The sequence below is a fragment of the Sturnira hondurensis genome, unplaced genomic scaffold, assembly GCF_014824575.4.
Source record: "Sturnira hondurensis isolate 20B ecotype Veracruz unplaced genomic scaffold, ASM1482457v3 Scaffold0025395, whole genome shotgun sequence".
NCBI classification, from domain to species: domain Eukaryota; kingdom Metazoa; phylum Chordata; class Mammalia; order Chiroptera; family Phyllostomidae; genus Sturnira; species Sturnira hondurensis.
Genome location: NW_028098026.1, coordinates 948745 through 970028, shown reverse-complemented (window position 1 = coordinate 970028; position 21284 = coordinate 948745). Strand labels below are relative to the sequence as shown.

Here is a 21284-nt window from a genome sequence, read left to right as displayed (position 1 = left end):
GGGGTCACGGTGGAGGAGCGGCTGCCATTCTGGGTTCTTTGGTCCTAGGGGTAAGGGGACTGGGATCCGGGTCCTGGGGATGAAAGGGCGCTGAGCCCGGATTCCTGATCCTGGGAGGAGGGGGCTGGCGGCCGGGATTCCTTTCCCTAGAAATCCCGGCAGCAGGATTGAGTCCTTGGGGCCTGGTGGTTTAAAATCAGTCACGGGTCTCAGCGGGAAGGTCCAGCGCCTGGCTGCAGGGCCCACGTTGGCCGTGAGTCTGCCCCCTCCCCCCCCCCCCNCCCCCCCCCCCCGCCCGGCCCCCCCCCCCCCCACGGGACTTGCCAGGTCGCCACCCGTCCCAGGTTCCGGGACCGAGCAGGAATTCCCCATGTGCGGGGATTCCACACGAGCTACGCTCGGCTGCACGCCCCGCCGGTAAACCCGACCCCTGGGGCGGGACTGAGAGAGGAAGAGGGAAATGGAAGATTCCCTTACGGGAGCGTCATGACGTCAGCGCGTAGCTTCTGGGCTATTTCCGTGTCTCGCTCCAACCCTTAACCCTTCCTCCGCCGGAACTCGGACGGGTGGGGGTCGAGGGTACGGACCTTCTTCTGGGTTGTGTGAAGGAAGGAGCTGGGACTCCCAGGTCGTAGCGCGGAGGATGCTGAAGGTCCAGACTCCTGCCGGGTGGGGATTGGACTCCTACGTCCGAAAGTGGGCATGGGGTCTGAACCTCTGGGTCTCCAGGGAGTTATTGACTCTCGGTTCCCCCAGGAGAGGGGCTGGGGATGCTGCGGGGCAGCTTCTTGGGCAGAAAGATGTTGGGAGCCTGGATGTGCATGTCCAGGATCTGATACTAGACAACCCCTGAGGCCTCAGGACCGGGAGATCTGGAGGTGGGATTTTTCACGGAAGTCGGGGGTGGGGGTGGGGGCTCACAGAGGGGCACCTTCCTCCCCAGTCCTCAGTTTCCATGATGCTGGTGGAAAGTTGGGTCAGAGGGGAAAGTGCGGAGCAAAAGGAAGGAAATAGCGGAGGCGGGCAGGCACCACATTCAAAATCTTAGATTCGTTTTGGAGTTCTCAGGCGGCATCAATGTGCCAATTTTTCCACGAGGGAGGGTGAAGAGCGCAGGAGGGTGCCCAAATCCTCCCCCCACGACTTGGGTCCTGATTACTTCTGTTCCCCCTCTCCCCCTACTTCCACCTAACAGTGAGCCGAAATGAGCGCAGCCACTGCCCATCACAGACAGTGAAAAAGCTCCTGGAAGAACAGAGGCGCCGCCAACAGCAGCCAGACGCTGGTGGGGCACCGGTGAGACCCATGAAGCCCTGTCCACTACAATTCTCGGGAGGCTGTGTCCTGTTGGGCAGGGACTTGCTGGCTTGCTGGGTCCTCAGGGCTGATGAGAGATACAGACCTGACTTAGATGCCCTATGGATGGGGAATGGATGCTGAGGAATCTCCAGATAAATTCAACCATGTTCCTTTATGTACATGACTCTACAGGGACAGTTCCTACCTCCACTGGCCCAGCCCCTGATGCCATCTGTGAACAAGGGTGAGGTTGGTAAGTCTGGAAACTCATTTCGGTTTCTTCAGCTCCCAGCCCAGCTTCTCTCAAGGACCCACAACCCAACTCTTAGAACTTTGGGAAAATTAGGAGTCAGGCTCTGATTTTTGCTGGGATCTGGTGGAAGTCTGATCTCCCAGAGGTTCTCTGCAGTGCAGTAGTCTATGCACATAGTCCTTTGGTGTCCCAGAGGCCCAGGCTCCCAGACGTTTGGTGCTCTGGGAGTCTAGGCCCTCAACCCTTCAGCAACCTAGGACTTCCATTCCCTTGGTGTCCCAGGGTTCTAGATCCCAGAAGTACTAGTTTTTAGTACCTTGGGAGTCTGCAGGTCCTCACACAGGTCCTCCAGCCTTGGCTGTGACTTATCTAACTCTGGTAACCAGACCTGCCCCTTCTCCTCCTCTCACATGCAGGCCATACTCACTTTCCGGCACACCAGGAGGCTGTGGGTTCTGGACTTGGTGGCCTGGCCCCAGTGACAGGCTTTCCAGATTGGAGCCCCAATACACATGCTGCCTACACAGACAACCCCTACTCTTGCCCTGCTTCTGCTGCTGAAGGTTTCCTGACTTCTGAGTTTTGCCCACCGTTGGACCCAGGGCAGCCGTATCCATTTCCCTTGGGAATGGAGGTGAGATACAGAGTGTGAATGGAGTGCTGGAGTGCCCCCAACATTCCCAGTTTCTTTTATGTGACATTCTGAGTGCTCTGGGGCTGGGTTAAGGTCTCATTCCTCATGGGCAAATTTAAGGCCCAAAGGTCCTAGTTTACTTTGCACAGATGGGACAGGCAGCCACTCTACCCGGTGCTCTATATGTGTAACTTGTGTGTATGGTGGGGTTGGTTTGGGAAGAGGGAATCCTCGGCTGACTGACTCTCCCCACCTGCACTCTTCAGGAACCCCTGGATTCCCAGCTTTATGCGGAACCTTCCCGGTCACAGGTGGGACCCTGGAAAGGTTCTGGACTCTCCTCAGGACCCCCACAGTTGCCCCCTGTGGGCACTGGACCATCCCTGGACACAGCCCGTGCTCATATGCTGGCCTTGGGGCCACAGCAGCTGCTGGCCCAGGATGAGGAGGGAGACACGTGAGTCTAGAGGAATGGAGTCTGGGTTCCCGGCCTGTCTGGGGGGAAGGGGGGCTGTACTCACTGCTGCCCCAACCTGTCCTCAGGCTCCTGCACCTGTTGGCGGCTCGGGGGCTGCGCTGGGCAGCATATGCTGCGGCTGAGGTGCTCCAAATGTACAGACGCCTGGACATTCGTGAGCATAAGGGCAAGGTGAGGACCAGGGGCCTGGACTCCTGAATCTTAGGGCAGAGGGTTTGAGGGTCTGGGTTCCTGATTTTCGGAGGGGAGTGGGCTGGGGGCTCAGACTGACTTCTCTTGTCATCTGTAGACTCCTCTCCTGGTGGCTGCCGCTGCTAACCAGCCTCTGATTGTGGAGGATCTGCTGAACCTGGGAGCAGAGCCCAATGCTACTGACCATCAGGGACGTTCTGTCTTGCATGTAGCTGCTGCCTATGGGCTTCCAGGAGTCCTCTCGGTATGGCTGTGGCAGATGGGGTACACTGATTGCCCAGATCCTGGCTTCTAGGACTAGGAGTCCTGGGAGGACCCTAATTGACCACTCCGCCTTCTCTTCCTTCCAGGCTGTGATTAACTCGGGGGTCCAGGTTGACCTAGAAGCCAGAGACTTTGAGGGTAAGTTGGAGTACGGACAGGGCCAGCGTGGCAGGTGGGACAGGGCAGGGTGGGTGCTCCAGATGCAGAATGCTCACTGTCTCCGTTTTGTAGGCCTCACCCCTCTCCACACAGCCATCCTGGCCCTCAATGTTGCTATGCTCCCACCCGACCTGTGTCCCCGGGTGCTAAATACTCAGGCCCGAGACAGGCTGTCTTGCGTCCAGATGTTGCTGCACATGGGTGCTGATCACACCAGTCAGGTGAGGTGGGCTGTGGGCAGCCAGCCCCAAGGAGGGCTTGTGGGATGGGGACATCTCACAAATATTTACTTTGCATCTTTCCAGCTATGTATCCTGGAGCACATTATATCACTTCTCTGTGCCCCAGTTGTCAACTGGAAATAATATTACTGATCTCAGTTTATGTTTATCAAGCATTTATTATACATCAAGAGTTAAGTTTCATAGATTAACTTACTGAATTCTCACAAACACCCTGTGATGCCTATGCTATTGTTTTTCTACTTTACTGATATGGAAACAGAAGCACAGGGTGTCAAAAATCTTACAGCTTATGAATGTCAGAGAAAGGATTAGAAACCAGTTAGTCTGATCCCAGAACTGAGCTTTTAACAACTATTCAGCATTATCCTCTTTCCCCTCTTTCACGGGCTAGCCAAGGGAATTAAAAATCCACTTTTTTTTTTTGGTTACAGAATTTTGATACAGATAAAGTACAGAAAATAGTATGATGGCCCTGGCTGGGTAGCTAGCTCAGTTGGTTGGAATGTTGTCCTGATAAACCAAGGTTATATGTTTAATCCCTGGCTGGGGCACATACAAGAATCACAATCAGATACCAATGACTGCATTAATAAAGTAGAACAACAAATGGATGTCTCTCTCTCTCAAATCAATAAATAAAAATTAAAATAAAATAGTATAATAAACTCCATGTACCAAATATCAATAACCAGCAACTCATAGCCAGTCCTACCTCATCTGTTCCTCTAGCTAGCTATATTATTTTTAAGCAAATCTAAGCATATAATTTTATCCAAAAATATTTGTTTCTCTTTAAAAGGTAAGAACACTTAACCCCAATATCCACCTTAAAAATAATTAACAATTTTGTAATGTCAGATATCCTGGCTGTGTTCAAATTTTGTTTGGCTTTCAAGTGACATACATTTATTTTTTTTTCATTAAAAAAAAAAAAACAACCCTGGAGAATCCAAATAAAGCCCACATATTGTAATGATATGTCTTAAGTCACTCTTAATTTAGAGCTTCACTCTCCATCTCTGTTTTCATAATTTATTTGGTGAGCCAACAAGGTTATTTTGCCTTGTATAAACACATAACATCTTTTTAAATATTTATTTATTTACTTATTTTTAGAGAGAGAGGAAGGGAGGGAGAGAAACATCAATGTGTGGTTGCCTCTTGCACACCCCCAACCGGGGACCCGGCCTGCCACCCAGACATGTGTTCCGCCTGGGAATCAAACTGATGACTTTTTGCTTGGCAGGCCAGCACTCAATCCACTGAACCATGCCAGCCAGGGCTACATAACATTTTTAATGTTTGTTATCATTACAAACTCTTCAAAGGCCCATACTAAAGTTTCATTGTGGAAAATGGCTTTATTTGCTCCAAAATATGAAGAGAAGAGCTTAATGTGGAAATGGATATAGACTTAGTTTAGTCTGTTGATTAACGTCGGTCGCTCAGTCTTACCCTTGTAAATAAAGTACAGTCCCTGTGGGGTGTGAGTACATTAGTGCCTAATAGAATGTGGGGTGGCCAGACCTACTGCTAGTCCAGAGGTACCTTTGGAAGATTAGGAAAGGAGCCTTTTTCTCAGGCACTTGGGCTGGAAAATTATCTTAATAAATGTAAAGTTGTGTGATTTGTATGATGCAAATGGCACCCCCTTAAACATTTTTGTATAGTGCACAACCCATACAACTGTATAAGGCATCCCTGGGTGCTTACAGAGGAGAGGCAGGGTTTCGAAAGGCCCCTGGGCTCTGTGGGGGCGGGGCCTGAATGTGAGGCCTGGCCTGACTTCTGCTGTTCGCCTCCCCACAGGAGATCAAGAGCAACAAGACAGTTCTGCATTTGGCTGTGCAGGCTGCCAACCCCGCCCTAGTTCAGCTGCTGCTGGAGCTGCCACAGGGAGACCTGCGAGCCTTTGTCAACATGAAGGTGGGGACCCAGGCTGGAGTGTGCAGATTGTGAGAGACCTGGTAGAGAGGGCAGTGGGATGTTGAGAGTCCTGCGGACTGTGACTGCGAGGGGATCATTGGATGGGACCTGGATGGGGACTGCACAGGACGTGGACATAAATGCATAGGATGTGTATGACGTAGACAGGGGTATGTGGAGTGTCGCTGTGAGGGGGGAGAAATATGTGCCATGGATGTGGCAGAACGTGAAGTGTGATGTTGAGGCCCAGGCAGCTGAATCTGAATCATCGGTCGTCCCCTTACTGTCTCCAGGCCCATGGGAACACAGCGCTCCACATGGCAGCTGCCCTGCCCCCCGGCCCACCCCAGGAGGCCATAGTGCGGAGCCTGCTGGCAGCTGGGGCAGATCCAACACTTCGAAACCTGGAGAACGAGCAGCCTGTCCACCTGCTGCGGCCTGGGCCGGGCCCTGAGGGGGTGAGCACTGATCCCAGCCTGATTGCTGTGTGGCCTCTGACCTAACAGGGTGAACTGCTAACCCTATACATTTCTGACCTTCGAGGGTTACTTGTAAGCTCAGAAGGTAACCTTGACCCCTCTCCGACCCTGACTTAAAAATGTGACCTCTTACCTCAGTATTTGATCTCTTACCTTGTAATGGTAACTCCTCCTGACCTCTACTTCAACCCTGACCTCAAAGTATGATCTCTACTTCCAATCCTGAATTCTGACCTCCAGGTATGACCTTTGATCTCCAGATGTGACCTAATTCCTTGTCCCTCACCCTGAGTCCTGACCTCAAAGTGGGACCCCTGACCCCCAAATGGGATGGACCTCTGACCCTATGTCTCTACCCTTTAACTCCCAGGGGGTTCTCAGTGGGAAACCAAAGGTGGGAAAACCCAACCAGCAACAGCTTCCTCTTCACCCCCGGTTCTGGCTCCTGAGCCTTGTCTCTGTGTGTAAACCCAGACCTTCACCCCCAACTCCAGCTCTTGACTGAATCTCTGCTCTTCAAACCCAGTTGACCCCACTCCACTTTTGTTCTTTAACCCCCAACTTCACCAGCTGTGCCCCTGCCACCTCTTCTTGCCACCTCCAGAACGTCGCCTGCCTTGTCTCGTTCACAGCTCCGGCAGCTATTGAAGAGGAGCCGCGTGGCGCCCCCAGGCCTGTCCTCTTAGGACTCAAACCCAGAACCTGGACTGATTTTTCCAGTCCCCACCGTCCTGTGGGACAGCCAGCGTATGCTAATGTTGCAAATCCGTGATAATGTATGTGGAATGTCCTGCCATTGGAGGTCTTACATTAAAACCCCAAAGTGGCTGCTGGGGGCGGGGTGGTAAACAGTCCCCAACATTTGGGGTGCTGTGCTATCCCTCCCCCACCCACAAGGAGCCCCCTTGATGATTTCTGTGAAATCGAGGCCCCTTGATTGTTTCTATGAAACATCCTGGACCCTAACCCTTTCCCCACTGGGATCTTTTAGAATCCCCCTTTCCTAACTTAGCTTTTCATAGCTGGAACCTGAGATGTAATTCTCCTACATGATATTTGAGGCATCTCAGAACAGCTCCCGGTACCATCCTAGCAGAGCTGTTAATATGAACCCCCAACCTCTTCAGGCCCTTAACCCTGAGATTCGGGAGGACTCTCCTGGATTAGAGTCCCCTAGGTCCCGCTGCTTTCTAATTCAAAAGTCGACCAGGCCCCAGTCCCATGCCCCTGTTTCCAGTGAATCCCTCCCTGAAACTCCCTATTAAACTCGATTTGGACTGGAACTGTTATTGTCTAATCTCTGTAGGCACTGGTGTTGGGGAGTGGCTGTGGTGCCTTGCTGGGGAATAGTGATCAGGGGTGTCCAACATTTTGGCATGTAACCACACCCAAAAATCTTGTAATGTGTTAAGTAAACTTATGATCTTGTGTTGGGTTGCATTCATCTTGGGCTGCACGTGGGCATGGGTGGCAGGATGGACACCCCTGGTAGATGAATGTGCTCGGGTGGGAGTGTCTAGCAGATGCTATGGGTGCTAAGTCCGTATCTTGTCGTGCACCCCTTATCAACACACAGTGGTCTGATTGCCAGTGCCAGCGCATGAAGCTCTGCCTGTGGGCATTATCAGGCCACTGGTGCCTGTCTGCCAGTGATATGAGCATGGCAAGCCTTAACTGCCAGGGAGTTCATGAAACTTCCCACTCTTAACAGCCTTCAATCAGTGGCTGATCGGAGATGGTATATGTTGTTAACATTCCAGGTCCCTCACCTCCGTGCATGTGGTACCGGGTCTCTCAAAATTTTCCAACAGAAATAAGCTCCCCAGTCAGGGCACACGCCTGGGTTGCAGGCCAGTTCCCAGCAGGGGACTCACGAGAGGCAACCACACATTGATATTTCTCTCCTTCCCTCCCCCTCTAAAGATGCATAAATAAAATTTTTTTTTTTTAAAGAAAAGAAATAAGCTCCCCTTTCCTCACAGAGGTTCTGGCTTAATAACATACTCTTTCTTGGCTGCTTTCCCTGCTGTGTTACTTCCTGCCTCTCCTACCAACGTTGGCCTCTTCCAAATAATCTCAAATCCTTGCCTCAGCTTCTGCTTCTGGAGAAACTCATACTAAGGAGCTCCGCAATGCTCTCTTGTACTTGTCCCCCACAGTCTCTGCTCTGACCTCTATCTCCATCTCATCCCTCAAAGCGGCCCCACCCCAGAACACCTTTAAAAAAGAGTATTGAGGTGACATTGGTTAATAACAATATGAGTTTCCAGTGTACAATCCTATAATTGTAAGTTGGATTATGTTCTCACCACCCAAAGTCTAGTCTGTCATCACCATACATATATTTGGACCCCTTTACTTACTTTGTCCCTCAACCTCCTTCCCCTCTGGTCACTTTCATATTGTCAGTGTCTGTGAGTTTGCTTGTTGGCTGCTTTCTGATTTAGATCCCACATGAATGAAATCCTACAGTTCTTGGTTTTTTTTTTCATCTGACTTACTTCGATTAGCATATTCAAGATCTATCCATGTTGTCACAAATGGCAGTGTTTCATCTTCTCTTATGGTTGAGTAGTATTCCACTGTATATGTGTACCATATCTTTATCCAGTCACTCATCAAAGGATACTTAGCCCTGGCTGGTGTAACTCAGTGGCTTGCAAACCAAAGGATCGATGGTTCAATTCCCAGTCAGGGCACATGCCTGGGTTGTGGGCCAGGTCTCCAGTAGGAGGCACATGAGAGGCATTCACACATTGATGTTTCCCCCTCTTCCCCTCTGTATAAAAATAATAAAGTCTAAAACAAAAGGATACTTCTTAGGTTGTTTCCATGTCTTAGCTACTGTGAATAATACTGCAATGAATGTAGGAGTACATATATCTTAATGAATAAACATTTTCAATTTTTTGATAAGTTACCTAGAAGAAGGATTGCTGGGTTATACAGTAACTGTATTTTTAATTTTTGGAGGGACACCCATACAGCTTTCCATTGTGGCTGTATCAGTTTACATTCCCACCAGCAATGTCTGAGGGTTGTTATTTCTTTACATCCTCTCCAACACTTATTTCTAGCCTTATTGTGACAGTTATTCAAACAGGTGCAAGGTGATATCTCATTGTGGTTTCGATTTGCATTTTTCTTATAGCTAGTGAAGTTGAGCATGTTCATATATCTGTTGATCATTTGTCTTCTGGAGAAAAGTATCTGTTCAGGTCCTCTGCCCACTTTTAAGTAAGATTGTTTATCTTTTGTTGTGTTTAAGTTGCATGAGTTCTTTATATGTTTTGGATATTAGCCCCTTATTGGATAGGTTGTTTGCAAATATCTTTTCTCATTCAGTTGGTTGACTTCCTTTTGTTGTTTATTTTTAAATTTAAAAAATTTATTTTTCAATTATAGTTGACATTCAATATTATTTTATATTGGTTTCAGGTGTACAGGATGGTGGTTAGATAACCATATAATTTCCAAGGTGATGCCCCCAATACTTCAAGTACCCACCTGGTACCATACAAAGTTATTACAATATTATTGATTATATTTCCTATGTTGTACTGGTTAGTTGGCTTTTTGTTTTGTTGATGGTTTCTTTGGTTGTGCAGAAGCTTTTTGGTTTGGTGTAGTCTCATTCATTTATATTTGCTTTTATTTCCCTTGCTTTTTCATAATCCTCTTTGAGATCAAGGTTCATAAATTTAGTACCTATATTTTCTTTTGTGTATTTTGTTGTGGCAGGTCTTATATTTAGGTCTTCAGTCCATTTGGGGTTAATTTCTGTGTATGGTGTACATAGTCTTTCATTCTTCTGTTTGTGGCTTTCTGATTTTCCCAACACTGTTTATTGAAGAAGCTTTCTTTTCTCCATTGTACATTTTTGGTTCCTTGTCAATAATTAATTGCCCATATACATCTAGGTATATTTCTGGCTCTCAATTCTGTTCCACTGCTCAGTGTCTCTGTTTTTCTGTCAATACTGTACTGTTGTGACTATTGTAGTTTTGTGGTATAGTTTGAAGTCAGGGAATGTGATATCTCTGGCTTTGTCCTTTTTTCTCAGGATTGTTTTGTTTACTTGGGGTCTTTGGCCGTTCCATACAAGTTTGATCATTTCTTGTTCTACTTCCTTGAAAAATGCCATTCAGATTTTATTTTATTTATTTATTTTTATTCTCACCCAAAGACATGCCCTTTGATTTCAGAGAGAGGGGAAGGGAGAGAGAGAGAGGGGGAGAGAAACATGGATGTTAGAGAAAATGCCTCCTGCTCATGCCCCAATGGGTACTAGGAGACCCACCCCACAACCAAGTCATGTGTCCTGACCAGGAATGGAACTGGTGACTTTTTGGTTTACAGGATGACACTCTAATCAATTAAGCCACACTGGCCATGGCTGCCATTGGGATTTTAATGGAGATAACATTAAAGCCATTGAACTTGTATGTATATTGCTTTAGATAATATGGCCATTTAAACTATGTTGATTCTTCCAATCCATGAGCACAGAATTTAAAAAAAAAATTTTATTTATTTATTTTTAGAGAGAGGAGAAGGGAAGGAGAGGGAGAGAAATATCAATGTGTGGTTGCCTCTTGTGTGCCCCCCACTGGGGATCTGGCTTGCAACCCAGGCATGTGCCCTGACTGGTAATCGAACCAGCAACTCTTTGGTTTGCAGGCTGGTGCTCAGTCCACTGAGCCACACCAGCCAGGGAGCACAGAATGTTTTTTCCTTTGGGTCTTCAGTTTCTTAAAACAATGTCTTTTAGTGTTCAGTGTATAGGTACTTTACTACCTTTGTTAAGTTTATTTCTTAGTATTTCATTCTTTTTGCTGCAATTGAGAATGGACTTTCTTTCTTTTTCTGATATTTCATTGTTAGTATATAGGAACTCAACAGATTTTTGTACATTGATTTTATACCCTATAACTTTATTATATTTGTTTATTGTTTCTAATAGATTTTTACTGGAGTCATTAGGGTTTTTTACATGTAGAATCATGTCATCTGCCAAAAGGGATGATTTGACTTTTTCATTCCCAATTTTGATGCCTTTTATTTATTTCTTTTGTCTTATTGCTCTAAGACTTCCAGTATTATGTTCAATAATATTGGTGAGAGTGGGCATCCTGGTCTTGTTCCTGATCTCAGAGGAAATACTTTCACTGTTGAATATGATGTTGTGACAGGGTAGGTCAGAGCCTAGGTCCCTGGAAAATAGAGGAACCCCCGACACTCAATCCTGCAAAAACGCTGGGGCGAGGCGACATGAAGGGTGCCAACAGAGCAGAAGGCACACATTTAAAGTACATTGCACAACAAAGGCTGATGAAACAGCCCATGTCTTCCTGAAGTGATGAGCTGTGGAAGAAGGAGGCTGCTACCTGGAGCAAATTATAAATGTGACTATTAGAACATGAGCTGTGCTGGCAGAGTGGCTCCTGACATAGCAGGGGTTGGGGGAAGCTCATACAGTGCCTGTGTGAGCTGCGGGGGCTGAAGCCGAGCCCTGGATGAACAGATACATGTGCGTCTGTGTGGGGGGTGGAAACTTCCCTTGGCTAAAGATGGCAGCTGAAAGAGGTTCAAAGATACTGAGGAGCTGACAAAAATGGTGGACACTAACGCACCGTAGGGAAAGCTGGACACTCCTACTGGCTTCCTATGCATGTGAGATTTCGGGGGGGCCTTCTTTTTTTGAAAAAGGCACAGAAAAGCTCTCACTCTCTTACACACTTGGTACTAAGAAGTCACTCTCTTGCTTTGGAGCTTGGTGCAAGCTCTCTTTCAGGGCTTTTGGCATTTTGGATGTTCTGTGCCTCTGGCCTTGCTCCCCACATGGATGGGAGTGCTCATGGAACCAGAAGATGAGGGGCACCCCAGGGGCTTAGAGGATGGCCACTCCTGGAGATAGGGCCCCACAGTGGGATATGTGCCTCCCTGGGCTCCAGCATCCGGGACACCATGGTTCAGTGCAGCACAGCACATGGTTGCAGGACTAAGTCTCCAGGACGAACGACATGGAGACTAAGAGCAGTTACGAGAACATGGCGACTTTGAAGCTTACTAATGCACAGGCTAGAGAAGATGGAGATCTGTGTGACCGGCTTAAGATCAGATAAGGAGACAGGAAACTGTACTTGAACAATAATTAAATTAAAAAAATGCATAAAAAAGGAACAGATACTTCCGGCCAAGATGGAGGTGTAGGTGAAAACACTGTGCCTCCTCACACAACCAAGTTTAAAGACAACAAAGTTTTAGTAAGAAAAACACAACTAAAACACAGAAAGTTGAATTATATGGAAGTCTGACAATGATGAACCATTCAGCCAGACTGGTAGGAGGGGCAGAACCAGCGGCTGGCGGAGCTGGGTTGGAGTGGGGTTGCGCAGGAAAACTCTGCCAGACTGACCCAGGCACGGGGCAGCGGTTGGTAGATTCCAGGCATGGGGTGGTAATGGGGGGACCCAGTGAGGGCACAAGGCAGCTGGTGGACCGTGGTCACACAATTGCACACAGATAAACCAGGTGAAGGAGAGAGCAGTGAGACAGACCACGCAGGCCCCAGGAGTGGGAAGCAGCAGAGGGGACCGCCATTGCTCCTCTTTGACCCCACCTCCACATACAGCATCATAACCCCGCAACCTGAGTTGCCCCACCCTGGTGATCACCTAGGGCTCTGCCCCTCATACATAACAGGCTGAAACAGACCAAAATATTATGGCTCAGGAAGAACTCAAAGCCCCAGAGCCAATAATGCTAAGTGACCAAGAAATAGCTAACCCTTCAGATGCACAGTTCAAAATACTGGTGATAAGGATGCTCACAGAACTGGTTGATTTTAGTCCCAAAGTAGAGGAACAAATGAAGGCTAAACTAATTGAAATGAAGGGAAATGCCCAGGGAACCAATAGTGATGGAAAAGAAACTGGGACTCAAATCAATGGAGTGCACCAGAAGGAATAAAAAAATGACCAAACAGAAAAGTATGAAGAAACAAGAATTCAAAAAAATGAGGAGAGGCTTAGGAACCTTCAGGACATCTTTAAACGTTCCAATATCCGAATTATAGGGTACCAGTAGGGGAAGAGGAAGAGTGACAAGTGGAAAACTTATTTGAACAAAGAATAAAGGAGAACTTCCCCAATCTGGCAAAGGAAATAGACTTCCAGGAAATCCAGGAAGCTCAGAGAGTCCCAAACAAGTTGGACCCAAGGAGGAACACACCAAGGCACATCATCATTACATTAGCCAAGATTAAAATGAAGGAGAGAATCCTAGAAGCAGCAAGAGATAGGGGACAGTCACCTACAAAGGAGTTCCTATCAGGCTGTCAGCTGATTTCTCAAAAGAGACCTTACAGGCAAGAAGGGGCTGGAAAGAAGTATTCCAAGTCATGAAATCCAAAGACCTACATCCAAGATTGCTCTATCCAGCAAAGTTTTCATTTAGAATGGAAGGGCAGATAAAGTGCTTCTCAGATCAGATCAAATTTAAAGAGTTCATCATCACCAAGCCCTTATTATATGAAATGTTAAAGGGACTTATCTAAGAAAAGGAAGATAAAAAATACGAACAGTAAAAGGACAGCAAACTCACAGTTACTAACAACCACACCTAAAACAAAAGCAAACTAAGAGGACAGCTCAATCAGGAGCAGAACTATAGAAATGAAGATCACATGGAGGGTTAGCAACAGGGGAGTGGGAGGAGGAGAAGTGGGGAGAAGGTACAGAGAATAAGTAGCATAGACCGTAGGTAGAAAATAGATAGGGGGGAGGGCAAGAATAGTAGGGGAAATATAGAATCTAAAGAACTTGAGACACATGGACATAAGCTAAAGGGGGGGAATGGTGGGGGAGGGCTGTGCAGGGTGGAGGGGAGTGAAGGGGGGGGAATTGGACAACTATGCCATTATGTAATGGCATAATCAATAAAGTATATTTAAAAAAGAACAGATAAGGAAATGGGGAACTTCTGGGCATGGTTTTCGCTTGTAGTCTTTTGGGGAACAAAGGAAGTTCTAGGTCTCTTGGAAGAGAAAGGCTCAGAGCAGGAGTGCTTTCAGCACTCACTCTCCAAGGTTGGAACCTTGTTAATAAAAGCCTGTTTCCTTCAACACAAATTGTTGGGTCATGTGGATTAAAGGCGCCAAGCAGCCAAAGCCCAGTGTGCACAGTACACTATTAGTTGAAGGTTTGTCATAGATAGCCTTTATTGTATTGAGGTACTTTCCTTGTATGCCCATTTTATTGAGTGTTTTAGTCATCAATGGATGTCATATCTTGTCAAATGCTTTTTCTGCATCTATTGATATAATCATATGATTTTTTATTTTGTTGCTGTGGTGTATCACATTGATTTTGCATGTATTGAACCATTTCTTGCACCCTTGTAATGAACCCCATTTGATTGTAATGTATTATTGTGCTAATGTATCGTTATATTTGACTTACTATCATTTTGTTTAGAATTTTTGCATCTGTATACATCAGAGATATTATTTTTAAAATATTTTTTAAAAGATTTTATTTATTTATGCCCTGGCTGGTGTAGCTTAGTGGATTAAGTGTGGGCTGTGACCTAAGGGGTTGCCGGTTTGATTCTCAGTCAGGGCATGTGCCTGGGTTGTGGGACAGGTCCCCACTTGGGGGTGCAGAAGAGCGCACCGTCTTTTAAAAAGATTTTATTTATTTTATTTTTAGAGAGGAGGAAAGGAAGAGAGGGAGAGAAATATCAATGTGTGGTTGCCCCTTTTGCGCCCCCTACTGGGGACCTGATCTGCAAACCAGGCATGTGCCCTGACTGGGACTGGAACCATCAAACCCTTTGGTTCACAGGCCAGCACTCACTCCACTGAGCCACACCAGCCAATAATATAGGAGATATTATTGATCTGTACTTTTCTTTTTGGTGTATTTTGTCCTTGCCAAGTTTTGCTATTAAGATAATGTTGGCCTCATAAAATGAGTTTGGAAGTATTGCCTCTCTTTCCATTTGTTGAAAGTTTGAGAAGCTTAGGTATTGAATCTTCTTTGAATGTTTGGTAGGTTCATTAGTGTAGTCATTTGGTCCTGGACTTCTACTTTTTTGAGAGGTTTTTGATGGATGTTTTAATGTCCTTATTGTTGATTGATCTATTTAAATTTTCCAGTTCTTTGTGATTCAATCTAGGGAGTTTATACATTTCTAAGCACTTATCCATTTCCTCTAAGTGATCTAATTTATTGGAGTATAGTATTCTTACATGGTCCTTAGTATTTCTGTGTTGTTGTTTGTAACTTTTCTTTCATTTCTAATTTTGTTTGAGTCTTTTCTCTTTTTTCCTTAGTCTAGCCAGACAAATGTCGACTTTATTAATCTTTTCAAAGAACTATTTCTTGGTTGCATTAAGTTTTTTGTTTGTCTCTTTGTTCTTTATTTTAATTCTCTGATTTTTATTATTTTCTTCCTTATACTGACTTTGGACTTTTTTTGTTCTTTTTCTAGTTCTTTAAGGTGAAATGTTAGGTTATTTACTAAAATTTTTCTAGTTTATCGAGGTAAACCTATAATGCTGCTGCTGCATCCCAAAGACTCTGACGTGTTGTAATGTCATTCCCATTTGTCTTTATGTATCTTCTGATCTCTTCTTCTTTTACTTCTTCTTTGACTCAGCAGTGGTTCAGTCACATTTTCTTTAATCTTCATATATTTACGGGTTTTCCAGTGTTCTTTTTGCAGTTGACTTTCAGTTTCAAAGCATGTGGTCAGAGACTATGATTTCATTTTTTTGAATTTGTTGAGAGTAATTTTGTGCCCCAAAATATGATTTATCCTTGAGAATGTTTCATGTGCACTAGAGAAAAATGTATAATCTGATGTTCTGGGATGAAAAAAACTGTAAATATTGATTATGTCCATTTGGTCTGTGAGTCATTTAAGGTTGATATTTCTTTATTGATTTTCTGTGTGGATGATGTGTTTATTGCATAACTCCTTAGTGGGAGTTATGTAGCTTTCCTACTGTAATTATATTTTTGTAAATTTCTCCCTTTAGTTCTGTTAATAATTGCTTTATATATTTTGGTGCTTCCAAGTTCAGTGTATATTTATTAATGTCTTATAATGTCATAAGGGTTATGTCTTCTTAGTGTATTGTCCCCTTTATCATTCTAAAGTGTCCATCTTTGTCCCATATTACCTTTTGTATTTGAAGTCTATTTTGACTAATGTAAGTATGACTACATCTGCTTTTCTCTGGATGCCATTTACTCGGAGTATCATTTGAAAATCTTCACTTTGCGTCTACATTAGTCTTCGCAGCTGAGATGTGTTTCTTGAGGGCAGCATCTAGTTGTATTTTTTAAATCCATCCCACTCCTCTGTTCCCTTTAATGGTGAGTTCAGCCCATTTACATTTAGGGCAATTATAATATGTGAGAACTTTCTATAGCCATTTTATCTTGCTTTAGGGTGGCTCTGTGTCTCCATTGTTTCTTTTCCCTTGTGTTTCTGTTTCTAATTTTAGTATGGTAGTATTCTATGATTTTTCCCTTCATTATCTTTTTTTAGGTTATGTGTCTCAGTTCTAGATTCTAGTTTTGTGGTTACCATTAGGTTTATTTTTTAAAGAGTTTCATATTAGTACATTAGTTCTTTTTATTCAAAAAGAACTAATGTATCTTATCTTCATTTACCTGTGCAAATTAAATCTTTTTTCCCTCTCCTTTTATGTTTTTTTGTTGTCAAAAATCATCCCTTTTTAGGTTGTGCATTTATTTCCAAATTACAGTAGCCTTTGCCTTCTGTTTTTTAATGCTTTAACCTCCTTTAACCTTATGTTGTATGTAAGTGTTTAATACCCTATTCTGAACAAAAGTTGCACTTTCCTGCTTCTGTCTATCTTTTAGTCATCTTACACTTTTGTGTCCTTTTGTCTTTTCGTTTCAGGAAGAAGAGCACCTTTCAGTGTTACTTTGTGATGCGGGTCTTGTGGTAAATTCCCTTAGTTTCTGTTTGTTTGGAAAAGTATTTCTCCTTCATATCTAAGGGATAAATTTACTGGGTATATTATTCTCGGCTGTTAATTTCTCTTTTGATATTGTGAATATTTGATTCCACTCTCAGCCCACAGGATTTCTGCTAAAAAAATCTGATGATAATCTAATGTGATTTCTTCTAGGTTACTGAGACAGGAGAGTAATAAACTAGGAAAATTCTTCCCTGACCAAGGACACTTGAGAGCAAATGGTTTATAACTCTCCTTCCTAACCAGAGAATAGGTAGTTTCACTGACTATAAACCACAGGTGTCCAGGGAAGAGAGGAATGCTAATACAATTGGGGAGATAACCAGAGAACAAATGGAGGGAGCTTGGGAAGAAGCTGCATGACTCCCCTTTCAGCTCCCCCTGTCCTTACTCCCAAGGGAAAGGGTGTATCTGCACTCTCCCTAGCAATTTCCCCCTCCCAAATTCCCATGGTTCCCCCGATATAAACTTGCGTCTGAAAGCTTAAGAAGAAGGTGGATGTTAGGGTTTTTACCCACCACCTTTTCAGACCGTGGCCTCTGATATTATCAAAGCACAATTACAATCCAATCCCTGTCTCTGCTTTTTGGTTGAGCGGTGGCAGGCAGCACAAGCCCAGACTCAGTTGCCTCTGGTTTCATTTCCTTGGCTGCCTCGGGAATTCTTTCTTTGTCATTAATTTTTGACCCTATAATGCCTTGCGGAAGGCCTTTTTGGATTGAGATAATTAGGTGCTCTGTTAGCGTCCTGGATTGGAGGGTTTAGTGCTTTCCATAGGTTTGGGGAGTTCTTGTTGATTTTTTGTTTAGATAGGCTCTCTGTTAATTCCTCTCTCTCTTCTCCATTTGTTATACTTATTATTTTTAAATTTTATGTTACAATTACAGCTTACATTTAATATTTTGTATTAGTTCCAGGTGTACAGCATAGTGGTTAGAAAATCATATACTTTACCACATGGTTCCCCCCAATATTTCTAGTACCCACCTAGCACCGTACATAGTTATTACTCTGCTCGGTTATTACCTTTGCTCTGTAAAAATGTTTTAGTTTGATGTAGTCCCATTTGTTTATTTTTTCTTTTGTTTTCTTTACTGGAGAAGATATATCAGAAAAAAATATTGCTAAGAGAAATGTAAAGGAGTTTACAGTTTATGTTTTCTTCCAGGAGTTTTATGTTTTTGAGTCTTACATTGAAGTCTCTGATCCATTTTGACCTTATTCTTGTTTATGGTGTAAGAAGGTGATCTGTTGTTTTTTTTTTAATGTATCTGTCCAGTTTTCTCAACACCATTTTTTGAATAGTCTGTCTTTATCCCATTGTATGTTCTTGTCTTCTTTGTCAAGTATTAATTGACCATATAGGTGAGGGTTTATTTCTGGGCTCTCTCTATTCTGTTCCATTGATCTATATGTTTGTTTTTATGCCAGTACCATGCTTTTTTTTTATTATATTGCAGCATACTTTGATAGTGAGTCAGGAGATAGTCCGGAAGGAGGAAACTTCAGAAGGAGTTTCCTTAGCCCCAGGGTTAAGATAAAGGACATCGATACAGGACAGAGACCCTGTCCTAAGACCAGTTGTTCCTGCTTTCTGGAAAGTGCTAAATCATGATGAATCATGAATATACCTACACAGAAGATGCTGCATGATCCCTGCTTCATTATAATATCATTTAAATAAATTAGCATTATGGGACCCCCTTCCCTGGTGGTCATTCAAGAAAAATCATGGGAGATCACATGCACAGCAGCTTTAAAGTAATACAACTTCTTGTACATGCATATTAAAACCCTTCCAAAACTAGCCAGGAAATATCCACCCTGTAAGAATGGAAGTCCCCCAGCCCCAGAGGTCAATCTCTGCTCAGAGCTGGCCAGCTCCCATGTTCTGTGAAGTGTACTATTGCTTAATAAATCTCCTCTCTCTCTTTCTGCTATAAACTTTCTGTGGGATGAGCTCAATTCTTTGTCCACGATCACTAAGAACCTGGTTACCTGTGCCCACCTTTGAGAATAGCAGGTAGCATGACCCCTCCAACTTTGTTATTCTTTCTCAAGATTGCTGTCGCTACTCAGCACATTTTGTGGTACATATAAATTTTGGGGCTATTTGTTCTAGTTCTATAAAATATACCACTGGTATTTTGGTAGGAATTGGTACTGAATCTATAGATGCTTTGGATAGTATGGACGTTTTAATAAGCAAGGTATTTGCTTCCATTTATTTGTGTCTTTTTAAATTTCTTTCTTCAGTATCTTATAATTTTCTCAGTACAGGTCTTTTACCTCCTTGTAATGCCATTTGATTCAGGATTTTTGCTTGTTGGGAGTTTTTTTATTACTGTTTCAATTTCAGTAGTTATAATCAGTCTGTGTTCTAATTTTCTGTTTCTTCTTGATTCAGTTTTAGAATATTGTGTGTTGCTAGAAAGTTATCCATTCCTTCAGATTGTCCAATTCATAGTCTTATAGTTTTTCATAATATTTTCTTATAATGTTTTGTATTTCTGTGGTGTCAGTTGTTACTTTTTTATTTCTGATTTTATTTATTTGTTCCTCTTTTTTTCTTTCTTTTTAAATATTTTATTTATTTATTTTTTTAGAGAGAGGGGAAGGGGAAGAGAAAGAGTGGGAGAGAAACATCAGTGTGTGGTTGCCTCTCATACATCCCCCTACTGGGGACCTGGCCTGCAACCCAGGCATGTGCCCTGAGTGGGAATCGAACGGGTGACCCATTGCTTCACAGGCTCATGCTCATTCCATTGAGCTACACCAGCCAGGGCCTCTTTTTTCTTAATGAGTCCGGTTAGTGGTTTATCAATCTTTATATCTTTTCAAAGAACCAGCTCTTGGTTTCATTGATTGTTTGTATTTTTTCAGACTCTATTTCATTTACTTCTGCTCTGATCTTTTTTTAACAAGATTTTATTTATTTATTTTTAGAGAAAGGAGAAAGGAAGAGAAACCTCAATGTGTGGTTGCTATTCACACACCCCTACACCCCTACTGGGGATCTGGCCCACAACCTGGACATGTCCCCTGACTGGGAATCTTGTAGTTAACCCACTCATTGTTTAGTAACATGTTATTTAGCCTCCATGTTTTTGTGTGTTTTTCAGGTTTTTTTCTTGTAATTGATTTCTAGTCTCATATCGTTGTGGTTGGAGAAGATGCTTGATACGATTTCAACCTTCTGAAATTCATTCAAATGTTTTTATTTTTTTTAGAAAATAAATTTATTTATTTTTTAATTTCTTTAGCGAGAGGGGAAGGGAGGGTGAGAAACATTGATGTGAAAAAGAAACATTGATTGGTTGTCTCTTGCACTCCCCTAACTGGGGTCTGAACCTGCAATCCAGACATGTGCCCTGACCAGGAATCAAACCAATTGACTCTTCACTTTACTGGATGACACACAACCAACTGAGCCAAGGCTTCTTTGGTCTTTCAATATGTGCGCTATCCTAGAAAATGTTCCATGTATACTTGAAAAAAATGTATACTTGAAAAAAAAGTATATTCTGCTGCTTTGGGATGACATACTCTGAGAATATTAAATACATAAAGTTTAGTGTATCATTTAAGGCTGCTGTTTCCTGTTGATTTTTTTTATTTGGGAGATCTAGCCATTGATGTGACAGGGTATTAAAATCCACTACTATGACTATTACTATGAGCCTTTGCCTTTGTTTTTCAAGATTTGCTTTGTACTTTCAGGGGCTTCTATGTTGGGTACCTAAATGTTTACAAGGGTTATATCCTCTTGTTAGACTGATCCTTTTTTAATTATGTAATGTCCCTCTTTGTCTCATATTGTAACCTTTGTTTTAAAGTCTGTGTTGTCTAATATAAGTATCATTACACCAGCTTTTTTCCCCTTTCCATTTGCATAAAATATATTTTTTCCATCCAATTACTTTCAGTCTGTGTGTATCTTTCATTCTGAGGTGGATCTCTTGTAGACAGCATATATATGGGTCTTGTTTTCTTATCCATTCAGCTACCCTATGTCTTTTAATTGGAACATTTAATCCATTTATATTTAAAGGGATTATTGATAGATATGCATCTATTGTTTTGTTATTTTCTGAAGATTTTATTTATTTTTAAAATATATTTTATTGATTATGCTATTACAGTTGTATCATTTCCCCCACTTCATTCCCCTCCACCCTGCACACCCTCTTCCACCCACATTCCCCTGCTTTAGTTCATTCATGTCCATGTGTCATAAGCTCTTTAGCTTCTACATTTCCCACACTACTCTTGCCCTCCCCCTATCTATTTTCTCCCCAGTATCTATGCTACTTATTCTCTGTACCTTTTCCCCCCTCT

General features: G+C 43.5%; 1 protein-coding gene across 3 annotated transcripts; it reads left to right on the top strand.

The window, feature by feature from the left end:
* The first annotated feature begins 483 nt into the window (after positions 1-483).
* NFKBID (NFKB inhibitor delta) lies at positions 484-7208 on the top strand. Of its 3 annotated transcripts, XM_037039602.1 has the most exons (12): positions 484-878; positions 1196-1296; positions 1492-1552; positions 1969-2186; positions 2453-2643; positions 2730-2835; positions 2954-3100; positions 3207-3258; positions 3352-3500; positions 5334-5450; positions 5744-5908; positions 6562-7208. In XM_037039602.1, the coding sequence occupies exons 3-12, from the start codon at positions 1525-1527 to the stop codon at positions 6613-6615; spliced, it is 1227 nt and encodes a 408-aa protein (XP_036895497.1). In that variant the 5' UTR covers positions 484-878; positions 1196-1296; positions 1492-1524; the 3' UTR covers positions 6616-7208. The 3 variants fall into 3 exon arrangements, with proteins under 3 accessions (XP_036895497.1, XP_036895499.1, XP_036895498.1); XM_037039604.1 differs by lacking the exon at positions 3352-3500; XM_037039603.1 differs by lacking the exon at positions 484-878 and having other exon boundaries at positions 911-1296.
* Positions 7209-21284: the final 14076 nt, after the last annotated feature.